We start from the raw sequence: 14,340 nt of genomic DNA, 5'->3' as shown, positions 1-14,340 counted from the left end.
ATATCAAGGATTTTTATGCCCCCATAATCGAAGATTCGAGGGTATAGTTTTTGTTCTGTCCGTCTTGCCGAATAATTATTTGTCCGCAAAAACTTTAACCTTGCCCAAAACTTTTGAATGGATGGTGATAGGGCTTTCATATTTTACATGAGTAGATTCCTAAATATACGCGAGTAATTTATTATTGCGTAATTTCGCGAGAGATACATGTATCACTCGCGAAATAAAATTAATCGCCTTTATTTTTCTGTGATCTTGACTAACAGACCACACGCAAATTCATGTTCACGCGATTTGACGCATACGAATCATTTCTCCATATCAAGTACTCGCGTAAAATAAGGAATCTACTGTATTCCTTGTGACAAGACATTTCTTTTTGTTAGTTGACCTTGTGACCTTCACCTTGGAGTTTGACCTACTTATGAATAACTGTAATCTAGACCATAACTTTGAATGGTTAGTGATATAGCTTTCATATTTCACATGTGTATCTCTTTCGACAAGACGTTTCTTTGAGTACTATAATTACTATGATGTTATACGGGAGCATCAATGTTTCCACAAGAGCATCTTGTTTATGCAACCAATGTTGTAGTATTGCGTGAAAAAGTTGTCACCAATAATCTACGTACTCCCATTATAGTGGACCTGTGCTGGCATTGTCACGTTTATTTATCTGTTCATTGTAGTGGACCTGTGCTGACTCACGTTTATTTATCTGTCCATTGGAGTGAACCTCTGCTGGCATTGTCACGTTTATTTATCTGTCCATTGGAGTGGACCTGTGCTGGCTTTGTCACGTTTATCTATCTGTTCATTGAGTGAACCTGTGCTGGCTTTGTCACGTTTATTTATCTGTCCATTGTAGTGGACCTGTGCTGACTCACGTTTATTTATCTGTCCATTGGAGTGAACCTCTGCTGGTATTGTCACGTTTATCTATCTGTCTATTGTAGTAGACCTGTGTTGGCATTGTCACGTTTATTTATCTGTCTATTGTAGTGAATCTGTCCTGGCTTTGTCACGTTTATCTATCTGTCCATTGGAGTGGACCTGTGCTGGCTTTCTCACGTTTATCTATCTGTCCATTGAGTGAACCTGTGCTGGCATTGGCACGTTTATTTATCTGTTCATTGTAGTGGACCTGTGCTGACTCACGTTTATTTATCTGTCCATTGGAGTGAACCTCTGCTGGCATTGTCACGTTTATCTATCTGTCTATTGCAGTGGACCTGTGCTGGCATTGTCACGTTTATTTATCTGTCCATTGGAGTGGACCTGTGCTGGCTTTGTCACGTTTATCTATCTGTCCATTGAGTGAACCTGTGCTGGCATTGTCACGTTTATTTATCTGTCTATTGTAGTAGACCTGTGCTGGCTTTGTCACGGTTATCTATCTGTCTATTGTAGTGGACCTGTGCTGGCTTTGTCACGTTTATTTATCTGTCTATTGTAGTAGACCTGTGCTGACTTTGTCACGTTTATCTATCTGTCTATTGTAGTGGAACTGTGCTGGCTTTGTCACGTTTATCTATCTGTCTATTGTAGTGGAACTGTGCTGGTTTTGTCACGGTTATCTATCTGTCCATTGGAGTGGAACTGTACTGGCATTGTCACGTTTATTTATCTGTCTATTGTAGTGGACCTGTGCTGGCTTTGTCACGGTTATCTATCTGTCCATTGGAGTGGAACTGTGCTGGCATTGTCACGTTTATTTATCTGTCTATTGTAGTGGACCTGTGCTGACTTTGTCACGTTTATTTATCTGTCTATTGTAGTGGACCTGTGCTGGCTTTGTCACGTTTATTTATCTGTCTATTGTAGTAGACCTGTGCTGACTTTGTCACGGTTATCTATCTGTCCATTGGAGTGGACCTGTGCTGGCTTTGTCACGGTTATCTATGTAAAACTTATACGGTACCATCTGTCCATTGAGTGAACCTGTGCTGGCTTTGTCACGTTTATTTATCTGTCTATTGTAGTAGACCTGTGCTGACTTTGTCACGGTTATCTATCTGTCTATTGTAGTGGACCTGTGCTGACTTTGTCACGGTTATCTATCTGTCCATTGGAGTGGACCTGTGCTGGCTTTGTCACGGTTATCTATGTAAAACTTATACGGTACCATCTGTCCATTGAGTGAACCTGTGCTGGCTTTGTCACGTTTATTTATCTGTCTATTGTAGTGGACCTGTGCTGACTTTGTCACGGTTATCTATCTGTTCATTATAGTGGACCTGTGCTGGCTTTGTCACGTTTATTTATCTGTCCATCGGAATGGACACGTGCTGGCTTTGTCACGTTTGGTTATCCATGTGTCTCAAATCTTGGCATGGTGATGATCGTTTTGATTAAGGTCATGGGGTATTCAAGATTTTGAACGCATTAAATGAAGTAGGCTTTTGTTGTCTTTACGTGGAATTTGCTATTATTTGATCAATCAACAATGCAAATCGGCCATTGATACAAGGGTCATTAATACATGAAATGCAGCAATAAAATGACGTTTTTGAAAAATTTCAATATTTGGGCAATGAAAGGCGAAGATAACGAACAGTGATCAATCTCATAACTCCTATAAGCAATACAAAATATAGAAAGTTGGGCAAAAAAGGACCCCTGGACACACCAGAGGTGGGGTCAGGTGCCTTGGAGGACTAAGCATCCCCTGTCGACCGGTCACACCCGCCGTAAGCCCTATATCCTGACGAGTTGAACGGAGTTATCCGTAGTCAAAATCAGTGTGTTAAGAACGGCCTAACAATCAGTATGAAACACGTCAGACAGCATTTGACCCAATGATAGGTTGTGTTGACGAACTAGATCGTTATAACGACCATAGAATTTGCGAAATGCTGACGTCAATCGAGACTATTGAAACCCCTGTACCATCAACTTTCTCCAGTGAATTTTGCAGATAGAGATTCGTGAATAATGCAAAAATGATGGTGTTTTCATAGGGGAATGTTGTGTTAAATATGGGTTTTCAGCAATATCAGAACATTTACAAATACCTTTACAACAATTCTTTTTCTGCCTCCCATGTCCTTATTCAGCATGGAATAACTTAAGGTAGATCAATCCCCGTGTGTGACCGGTCGACAGGGGATGCTTACTCCTCCTAGGCACCTAATCCCACCTCTGGTGTGTCTAGGGGTCTGTGTTTGCCCAACTATCTATTTTGTATTCCTTATAGGAGTTATGAGATTGATCACTGTTCATTATCTTCACGTTTCATTAATGTAGGTTTTTGCAAAAATCTTTATTAAATTAAAATTTGCACATGATAGAGTATATCCTTCAGAGGAATTTCATTCAATGAATAAAATTAAAAATAATAGTATACTATTGATAGTGAAAAGTTTCTATTTTCCATAGATAATCAATTATTTATAATGATAAAAATGTTGTCAAGGGCAATAACTACTATGCTGTATTTCTTCCACATAGCCAAGGCCTAACGGTTTGTTGAAATCTTGACTCAAGGATATGTTACAAAAATGCTTAAAGTGACTTCAAAACATGGGAATTAAGGATAGCTATGTTGGCAAGTCATGGTCACGTGGCTAGGAATTGGCCAGCTACAGTGTATACTTTGTGTGAAATGATTGCATTTTGGTTATATAGATCCTGAAACTGTAAGCATAATTTCGGATGTTGAATGATTTGTAGAATTTAGGTTCATAATCAGAGACACTATCTTTGAGAATCACATGCAGCCTCGGAGCCATCAAATTTTGAAAATCTTGCCTAAAAGCAAAGCTTTAACCTCAGGATTCTGACTCACCTTGTTTTACCAGACTGTTGTGTCATCAACTTATTCTGAGACACCTCAGACGGGTCTCACCTCATTGGGTCAAATGCTGTCTGACGTGTTTCATACCAATTGTTAGGCCGTTCTTTACACACTGATTTTGATTACGGATTGTTCCATTTACCTGATCAAAATGTATAGCTCACGGCAGGTGTGACCGGTTGACAGGGGATGCTTACTCCTCCTAGGTACCTGATCCCATCTCTGGTGTATCCAACGGTCCGTGTTTGCCCAACTCTTAGTTTTGTATTCCTTATAAGGAGTTATAAGATTGATCATTGTTCGTTATCTTCATCTTTTCATTAAAGGGTTCGACAATTTGGGTCATACGCACTTACATTCATTTAAGTTAAAAAGTAAACTAAAAGATGATAGTTCATGCAAGAATTCATTCAATTAACATGTACCTTACAGTTTAATAATAATAAAATAATAATATTTATTTATATAGCGTCCTATATGACTATAAATAACCACTTTAAAGCGCTGCACACAATAAAAATGATACAGCATGTTATAAACATAGTAAAAGGAAATTATAATAGCATTAAGACAGATAATATCAAAACAATGCTAGAAAAACATCAATAATGTGAAGTAAAATTACTAAAATCTAAAACAGGATATGCATGAAAAAAGTTCCACGCCGTGCAATCAAATGCTATAAAATTATAGTTGAAATAAATATACAATTATACACTTGAAAAAGTCGTGTTAAAATGAGGGTAAAGAAACCATAATGATTTAACCACCTATAATACTAATAATATGCAAGTCTAAAAAGATGTGTTCTTAAATGTTTTTTTAAAAGTGTTCAAATTCTGACAACGGCGGGGGGTATCAGGCAGATTGATTATTATTTAATCAATAAAAAAGGCATAAAATAACTGCAATATATAAAATCTGTCTGCAGCTACTGGAGTTTTAACTGAATGTAATAATGTAATCAAATAAGTAATAATGTAATCAAATAAGTAGTAATGTAATCAAATAAGTAATAATGTAATCAAATAAGTAGTAATGTAATCAAATAAGTAATAATGTAATCAAATAAGTAATAATGTAATCAAATAAGTAATAATGTAATCAAATAAGTAGTAATGTAATCAAATAAGTAATAATGTAATCAATGTAATAAAACTGTGTGAATCTAATGCGTGTTCTGATAACGGGCATTGTTCTTCTGTCGCTCTAGGTTTACAGATATTCAAAATAACACACACACACACCCTCTTTTTCAGTATAGAAAATGCTACTTCATATCTCTTTTATGAGTCTTTAATTATAGAGACTTATCATTTAGTTGTATGGTATAAAGTGTAAATATATAGCTTCTTCTTACCTAAATCGGAAACATCCATACGAAAGAAACGATTTATATCATGTCCAAATCATTAAAGAGTGCTCGCACTCCATCATATATTGGATAATTACCAATATGTATGTTTTACAGAAAATAAATAAAATAATTGGCCTACCATACATTTTATACATGACTAATTTGGGAATTGGATTAATAAGACTATTATTCATCACAGAAATCACAATATTTCTTGTCTCTATCTAACAATGTCAGACTTTGATCATTCGTCAAGTGATAATGAACAGAATTTATTGAAAGTTATCTTCATCAAATCACAGTTACGTATATTTTACATTCTGCTGCTTATGATAATTTCCGTTGTTTACCTAATGATTCTAATTTTATTATTATTTTATATACGTATTCATTCACTTATCTACATTAATAACTAAAAATAAGCTTCAAACAGCACTGTTTACTTTGAAACTCTGAAACATTTAAGATATGTACCAATCATTGAATGGCAATATTTGTTAACTATCTGGTGTAATGTCAACTTAAAACAAAGAGTTTCCCTAACCTACCACACCTTTCTACATCGACGTAACCTGGTATTTCATTTGAGGTTCCTATCTACCAGTCTCAAGATGATCTTAGAGATCTCAAATAATTCTCAAAATGTATTCTAATGGCACACTTCTTTGAGAATAATCTCAAATATCTGAGGGGAAACTCATAAGACACATGTGGGAAACTCATAAGACACATGTGGGTTTGAGAAAATCCTTACTTGGCGGCATATGGTTGGTTGGTTGGATATTGTTTAACGTCCCACGCGAGATTTTTTCACTCATATGGAGACGTCATCATTGCCGGTGAAGGGCTGCAAAATTTAGGCCTATGCTCGGCGCTTACGGCTGTGATATTTACGGTCTCATCCGAAGGACCGCCCCCATTTAGTCGCTTCTCACAACAAGCAAGGGGTATTGAGGACCTATTGTAACCCGGATCCCCACAGGATTATTTGGGGGCGTAAATCGCAAAGTTTCTGAGAACTCTCGGCGTTGGTGACCTCCAAGCTTGTAAGTCATCGGCTGCATACAAGACCACGCGCTCGATCACGTCTGGTCTATGAAGTTTGCTCTTCGTACCTTTTATTTTGGTACATTCAAACATTGTCACAAAAGTATGTCCATACATGGCGATTAAACGTCATGTCCATATAACTTAGCTTCTCAAAATTACATAATACTACACCTTAATATTGACTTGAAGGAACATTGATTTAAATGACAAAATAGAGTAATCATGATGCTCTTCTAAAACGTCTTTAACCACAAGCCCTGAATTAGCAGTCACAGAGCTATAATTGTACGTAGATCAGATGGACATTCATAGTAAACGGTCAATTATGTATGCTGCTATTACTTATATAGGTTATATGACCGCAATGCTCTCACACCCTCCTGGGTCTGTGAGATACAAAGGGACAATCACTGAGAACGTTCTACTTAGCTGTCAGATAAATTACAAATATTAACCGATCTGACGGGTTAGGATACAATACTGATTGTTTACTCCTTATAACCAAATTAGAAAATCCAATTTTAGGCTGAAAATGGACTCTGTATGGAGGAACAAGATTCGGCTATACAAGTTTAGATTAATACCATTATCGTATAATGTAAAAGAATGTATACAACGTTCGTTTATCTTCGTAAAATGTAACTACGTCACGTGATATGTCAATCTATCTCCCAGTGAATATGGATTAAGAAATATATAGTTTTATGTATTGGAAATAGCAGATGATCAATGAAGGAGGAAGAGTTAATCATGTGGCGCGCGTAGTATCATTACCCAATTATACATAAAGTTTATTTCTTAAGTCTCCCGGGTAACCGAAAATTATTTTAGTTCGAGACAAAATAGACATACGTCAAAAATTGTTTATATCACCAATTTCCTTCTGAATAATTCTAAATGCCAACGGGGTTATAAAATCAGAACCAAGCACGGAATAGAATCGATTTGAGACTTGTAAAAAGCCAAAGAGAAAGTTTTGGTGCTTGCTTTTTTAAAAAAAAAAACTCTTTATCTTCTAACCATAGACACAATATTCTATTAGTTCACTGTTCATACAAAAACCACACACTTTCGCACACGAGGGCTCTATATATGAAGAACGACATTGGTAATATGGAAAGAAAAGTTCGATTACGGCCATTTAAAACCACGCACGTGCATCAATGCACACTATATGCCACCAAAGACAATATTCTTAAGTGAAACAATGGAAGACGGAAATGAACCATGCTAATTAAATCATTAATGACCCTCCACCAGTTTGAAGATCGAGTATTTGTTTTAAGTAGGACTATTTATTATCCTAACGCAGGGCTAATAGCACCAGGGTCTCTGAGGAGTTATTACTGAGAAATGATTTAATTTTAAAGTTGTGAAATGGCAAGCCAGATCGATAACTTGATTAGCGTATGTAGCTTTCATCCGGAAGAGGAATTGGATCACTACTGTAAAACATGTGATAGGGCCCTGTGTGAAGACTGTATAAAACAAGACCACCGTGATCATGACTGGTGTAAACTGAAAAAGGTTGCCCAGAACATTCGACGTTTGGCAAGTGATAAAATTACCGAAATAATCAATCAAGAAATTCCCAAAATAGAGTCCAACTTCAAAGCGATAGCTGAGGTAAAGGCACGGAATAAAGAAACTAAAACCGACAAAACGAGCAGAATTAAACATCGCGAGAAGGAATTAGTTTCTGCCGTCAAGGTCATCTCTGACAGCTTAATTAAGGAACTTTCAGACAGCGATTCCGGCAAAGGTGAGCTTTCTGTCGAATCAGAAGAGGACAAGAATATCACGAGTTTACAAAGTTTAGTTGCGTACTTTAAGGAAAATAAAGATTTAGCAGATGACTCCATTGTTGTTAAATTGCATGAGAAAATCCGAAATCGGTTAAGCAGTATTGAAGTGCGCGATCCACAAATAGCAGAGGATCACGTGGAATTTGATGAAGGCCAAGTCGACGTCCATTCCCTAGAACGGATGTTTGGGCGTGTCGTTAGGGAGAAATTGCATTCCCGACTTTTGGGAGAGGAAATCGAAGGAAGAACCCTTACAAAACTTTTTAATTTTCAGGTGACTTCCAATCCAATTATTTCTCTGTCCGAAAAATCGCTTGAAGAAACGTGGGTCTACGGACGAAATGGAAGGGAAATCAAATTATGTAACACAGATGGCGGCGTTGCCCGGAAGTATGAACTGGGTAATATAGCCATCAGGGACTTCGTTCGGCTTGACAACGGGGACTTAATAATAGCGGATAGCATAAACAGGGTGTTAAGTCGCTGGTCCATTAAAGATGGCGAAATTAAGACTTTAACGAATTTGTCACCATTTGAGCCCCTAGGGGTGGCTCTTTCACTGAAAAAGGAGCTGCTAGTTGGAATGAAAGATCGATTTAATACACGTCGGATTGTCCAGAAAATGGCAATCAATGGACGCGTTTTACACTCCTATGAATACGAGGAGGGACATCGAGAGTGGATCAAATATTACTTGTTCAACTCTCCAGACAGGGTCGCTGAGAATTTCAACAGAGATATCTGTGTAGTTGATACGATGAGTAGGAATACTGGCCGTCTGCTGATTATTACGGAGGCGGGGAAACTCCGCGTCATCTACGAAGGTCAAAATCTGGGTAGAATGTTCAAGCCTTCTGATGTCTGTTGCGCAAAAAATAGTGAAATTATAATTAGCGACCCGCGGAACAACGCAGTCCACGTCCTCGACAAAGATGGGTCATTTCAGAGGTTTCTGTTGACCGATTGTCCCATGCCGTCTGCATTAAAACTTGCCAACAACAGACTCTTGATGGGGTCCGAAAACGGAAGCGTGCATATTTATGAATATGAAGAAAGTTGTCAATCAAATGATAAATAAATGTTTAAGTGTATAGAGAAATACGAATGACCTCGTAACGTATCTACTGGTAAACTTCAAGCAAGTGCATAATATAGAATACATTATCATACAATGTTTTTATACATACATGTAGTATAGATAAATAAAAGGGATCTTCGAACCGTCACAAAGTTTATTACATTGGCGAAATAATCTATCACGACTATTTTACTTCTTTGTTCCTATCACGTTGAAGCAGTGTTATCTCATCATTACAAGGTGACAGCAAACAGGAGCAGCTTCAAATTACCCGTTGGGGGAATCTTTAGAAAGATTGGGAAAATACCTGCTGATATCTGGTTCAGTTTCTCCTGAGTTAAAAAGGAAATAAATTTTCTGAATTATAGCAAATGCATGTACAAAATTTGATATATTGCCACTGCAACGCTTTCTAAAACTTTCAAAGTTCTAAAACTTCAAATATTGACATATCAGATAAACTGAAGTACAGTGTATAAAATATCAGATAAAACTGAGTATGATATGAATGTTTGAGAGCTTTATGGTAATTGTACGAGTACCTCAACAATTAATGAGAATAAATACATTGAATGGGTCAGATATGAAATTACAAAGCAATGAGGAATTTGTGTTCACAAAATCAACAATTTGATCAAAATCAGCAGACATGTCATGGAAGCCGTTTGAGGGCAAAGACATACCACCTTAAAATAATCTTGAGGACATATCTTCATCCTAAGTAAGGCCATGGAATCTGTCCAAACTTAAAGGGGCATGGACACAATTTGGGCTGAAAATTTTCAATTACTCTCTAGATAAAAGAAAAAAACCGTTTGCTAAACATTATACATGTACATAAAATCAAATCATCTATAACGCGATGTTAATCTATCTAAAATGGAGCTGTCATATGCACGCTTAACTTTTCCAATATGCATGTTTCATTTTAATTTATCATCATTATATTTCTTTGAGATAGAGAGGCATTATTAAAGTTTTTGTATTACTGGATAAGAATATGCATTTCTATTTGAAATTCATCAAACCAATGGCATTATGAATTACTTGTTATATGTAAATAGCCTATACTGTTTCAATTCTTGAAAACTATAAATCAACATTAACGTAAGCCTATCCTACTTAGGATAATCTCAAGAGAACTTCCATATCCATTTTGAGATATGTCTTAAGGCCACCTTAAATATCGTCCTCAGATCTTTTAAATCAAATCTTAGGACTATCCTTAGGACACATTCGATAGCACGCCCTCAGATATTTTCTACACCCTCTGATTCTTTAAAAAAGGATTTGAATGCAGCACGTAAGTTGTCATGTTATTTCACATATTCATTAACAAACTGACCAATCAGAAATACGCACACTAACCAATCACAATACGTTTTATATCGGTTTTCGTTGAAACACACAGGTGGTGACTGCCAGCGAAACAAACGTGAGTGTGCAACAATTTAATATAACACATCTCAAACCAGAACAAAACCATATACTGGGTGTTTTATTAAGTAAGACAGACATCAGGACAGTTCATCCGACCGGTTAGGACAAGTCACTTCCATATCAAATATTTGAGGGCAATACTAAACACCGAAATGGTACCGGAATGGAGTAGTGGGATGTTTAAAAGAGTGGATATATCATACAGTAGTTTTTAATTCGGTAAAAAAAAAAAATGCACCATCTCTGGAACAAGGGCTATCAGAATATATAGAGTTATGATATGAATTAACAAAATCCACATACTACGCAACCATTAATGACAGCTGACGTAACTACAGTGTATGTGTTTTGTACACAAATTTCATTTCCATGTAAAATATTGTCCCAACATGACAGCTATCATATCAGGGACATAAAGCCTGATTTGTGAAAGTTCTAAAAACTTTATACTATGAACCGTTTCTATTTTTGTATCTTCGAAAAATCTTAATCACAAAACAGCTCAATATACACTAATACGTCAACTGGACGTCATCTCGCTCTATTGGGATGCGATCAACACTCTCCGGAATGTTATCGATGAAGCAAATAAGAAATTTCTTGATATTTTACGGGGGAAACTTGAAATCAATTATTTGGTGGTAATTTTTCTTGTCCGATTTGAATTTTAAATTGTAAATATTACACATAACTTACGTACAAGTAAAGGCCTACTTCGTTTCACTCAAGCGAACACTATATTCTTTATTGCTGAAGACATACGTCTTATGGCATACATGTTTACAAAAATAATAAACAAGTTAACAATTGTATTGTATGGCATGACATTATATGGTATGTTACACAATACTGATGTGAATTTATAGACAGAGAATGATATATAAGTAAATCATTACGTAAATTAAAGGCACAACAAAGATATTTCCCTACATTACACAACTCTTTGAAATGTTTTACATTTAATAATTGTATAAGTTTAAAAACAGATGGTTTTTCCCAATAATACTTCTTGATATATTTTCTGAGCAATTCAATAAAGCAAGGACATTTTAAAATAAAATGAAATTCATCCTCAATATCTAAATTACAACGTTTACAATAGCGGTTATTTCTTGCTACATTAAAATGACGTCCACTCTCAATGGCAAGAATCCCATGGGGATCCAGGTTAGAATAGGTCCTCAGTACTCCTTGCTTGTCGTACAAGGCGACTAAACGGGACGGTCCTTCGGATGAGACCGCAAAAACTAAGGTCCCTTGTCACAGTAGGTGTGGCATGATAAAGATCCCCCCCTGCTTAATGGCCATAAGCGCCGAGCATAGGTCTAAATTCTGAAGCCCTTCACCGGCAATGGTGACGTCTCTATATGAGTGAAATATTCTCGAGAGGGACGTTAAACAATATACAATCAATCAATCAATGGCAAGATTATGTGAAGACATTCTAATTAATCTAATGTGTTTTAATAAACATGTGGTATAGTCTTCATCGAGTAGAATTGCAATGAAAAATAGTCATAAATGTACATATAAGTTTTACATCTTGGTGAGGAGTTGATTTGTTCAACAATACTCTGCACAAATATATCAGTAATTATTTGCTTAATTATTGGGAAATAAGTATTACAATATACGCCATTACATTCTTTATTACACCAAATATGACCCAAACCTATATCAAATAGGTTTTTTAAAATATGGATAGCCCAATTAATCACATTATTTCCATCCTTTTCAGCTTCTTCACGTAAACTTTTATAACATGTTTTCAAAATAAATTCTAAACCAGCGAACAATGTTCATGGGCAGTTTGCCTGTTCTACATACACCATAGCATTATTTGTATTTTTCCTGACAATCAGTACAATATTCCAAGTGCACTTTTTCAACATCTTTTGCACTATGGAAACCCCAAACTTCACAACTGTAATTAAGTATACTTGCAACATATGTATCAAATAAGTATAACATTGTTTCTGTGTTTAAATACATATGACTGACTTTATATTTCAAGGAATACATTGCTTTTCTGCCCTGACAAGCAAACATGAATAAGGCCTAACAATGACAATCACATCATGCGAAGATTTCATTTTAAAGGGATCAAAATAGCTGTATTCGCTACTAATTTAGCATGAGTAGGCCTACTAGAAAACGTGCTTTAAAAAGCAATGCAAGCTGTAACTGACGGCAAATACATTAAGAAATAAAAGAACAAATATTTATCATATTTGTGATTGAATATATACACCTGTATCACTTCATAGAGTCGCAGTGAATCAGAAGCAATAAACCCGTCAAATCAGCAAAAATGTCGATTCATGAATCATTTGTCATCCAGTCAGTAATTCCTGCTCGTAATCTCCGATGTGCATTGACCTCGGAGACCACCAATTCGGAAAAAAGCGAAAGAGAGGCACCGAGCATGTGTCAGAATGGTAAACAATTAAACATGCCAATTTTATAAAAAATTCACAATCAAACTTTCATTTGAGTGGTACATAATTATTACACTTATAGTACTTCTTATCATTCGTGAAACGATGTAATATTTTAAAACAAACGACACGTCAGTTTCCGTCTTTGTATACGACCTCGGTCTTAGCAACCCGATTATGTTCGGCAATCAGCGTTCCCATATCCATGCAGACGACGCAATGGCGGTTTATACGAAACGCTCATTGTAGGTATGCTCTCAAACAATATTCCCTTGTGTATTTTGCTGTTTTTTTTCCTTCAGATCTTGGGGATTGTATTGGTTATACCGATAGGTGTCATTCGGTGCAAAACTGGATAGTTGACGAAACACCGTCGGTTACAGCTTGTATTGCTTTAGTGTTAGTATCCTATTTAAAAATCCATGTAATGGTAGTTCTTATAATTTTTATCAATAAGCACAATTTTCACTTATTAGAAGGCTTTTCTTTGCTGCACTAATTTGCACACCACCCCCACCTCCAGTTCACTTAGCATTTAACGGCATGTACTCGAAACATCACAAAACGACCGTGCACGGATATATCTAGTGATATTGAGGAAATGTTTTTGTAATTCAGGTTTCAATTAATAACCGATCATGGCAAAACCTTTTCATGACTTTTTCAAAAATGGGGTAAATTTTTGACAAAATATGAACTATGTGTACAAAAATCTATCTTGCAGCTAGATATATACACGCGAGAAAGTTTTTAACATCTTGATGTATTAGTACTTTTTAATGCTTTGTTACAATGTAGTAGTTAGGACTATATGGACCGCGGATATCGGCTTTGGTACCAAAGTGGTTAGAACACCTGACAAGTAATACAGGGGCCCCGGGTCTAGCGCCCCCCCCCCCCCATATATAAACAGAAGTTGTAAATTCTAAACTAATTTATGTAAATTTGATCCAGTGTTTTGAAAGCATGATTAATTAATCCGTTGTCATAATTTATTGATTTATAAGTGCAAGTTATATAAAAGGTCCATTGATCACACCACTCACCCCAGACCAACATAAATATCTACTTAATAAAAGTAGATCTACATGTATTTGTCGCTACAAGAAATATGGTGATGGGACCATCTTGGCAAAGCTAAACCTACATTAAGTTAGACATGTTATGTGAGAATGTTTTCAAATCAGCTATTGTTTTGTAATTATATAATCTTATAATGTATTTGAAATAATTAAGATTTTTATTTTTTGCATGTATTTTTATGAATACATGTATAAATATCATTCGCACATTGTTAATGCACAGTCCCATCTGAACCCACTCCTACAGGAGCCTCGGTCAAAGTCCCTACCTCGGGCTCTTACACCCGAACG

At 36.2% G+C, this 14,340-nt stretch overlaps 1 protein-coding gene across 1 annotated transcript; it reads left to right on the top strand.

The window, feature by feature from the left end:
* Nucleotides 1-7,544: 7,544 nt before the first annotated feature.
* On the top strand, nt 7,545-9,228 carry LOC125672536 (uncharacterized). Its single transcript, XM_048908733.2, has one exon. It carries the CDS (start codon nt 7,584-7,586, stop codon nt 9,087-9,089), a length of 1,506 nt encoding a protein of 501 aa, XP_048764690.2. The 5' UTR covers nt 7,545-7,583; the 3' UTR covers nt 9,090-9,228.
* Nucleotides 9,229-14,340: the final 5,112 nt, after the last annotated feature.

The sequence above is a fragment of the Ostrea edulis genome, chromosome 6 (assembly GCF_947568905.1).
Source record: "Ostrea edulis chromosome 6, xbOstEdul1.1, whole genome shotgun sequence".
NCBI lineage: Eukaryota > Metazoa > Mollusca > Bivalvia > Ostreida > Ostreidae > Ostrea > Ostrea edulis.
This window is presented reverse-complemented; position numbering and strand designations above follow the sequence as displayed.

Bases quoted from the DNA above. Each gene is read 5' to 3' on its own strand.
- LOC125672536 (XM_048908733.2), top strand. From the start codon at position 7,584: ATGGCAAGCCAGATCGATAACTTGATTAGCGTATGTAGCTTTCATCCG.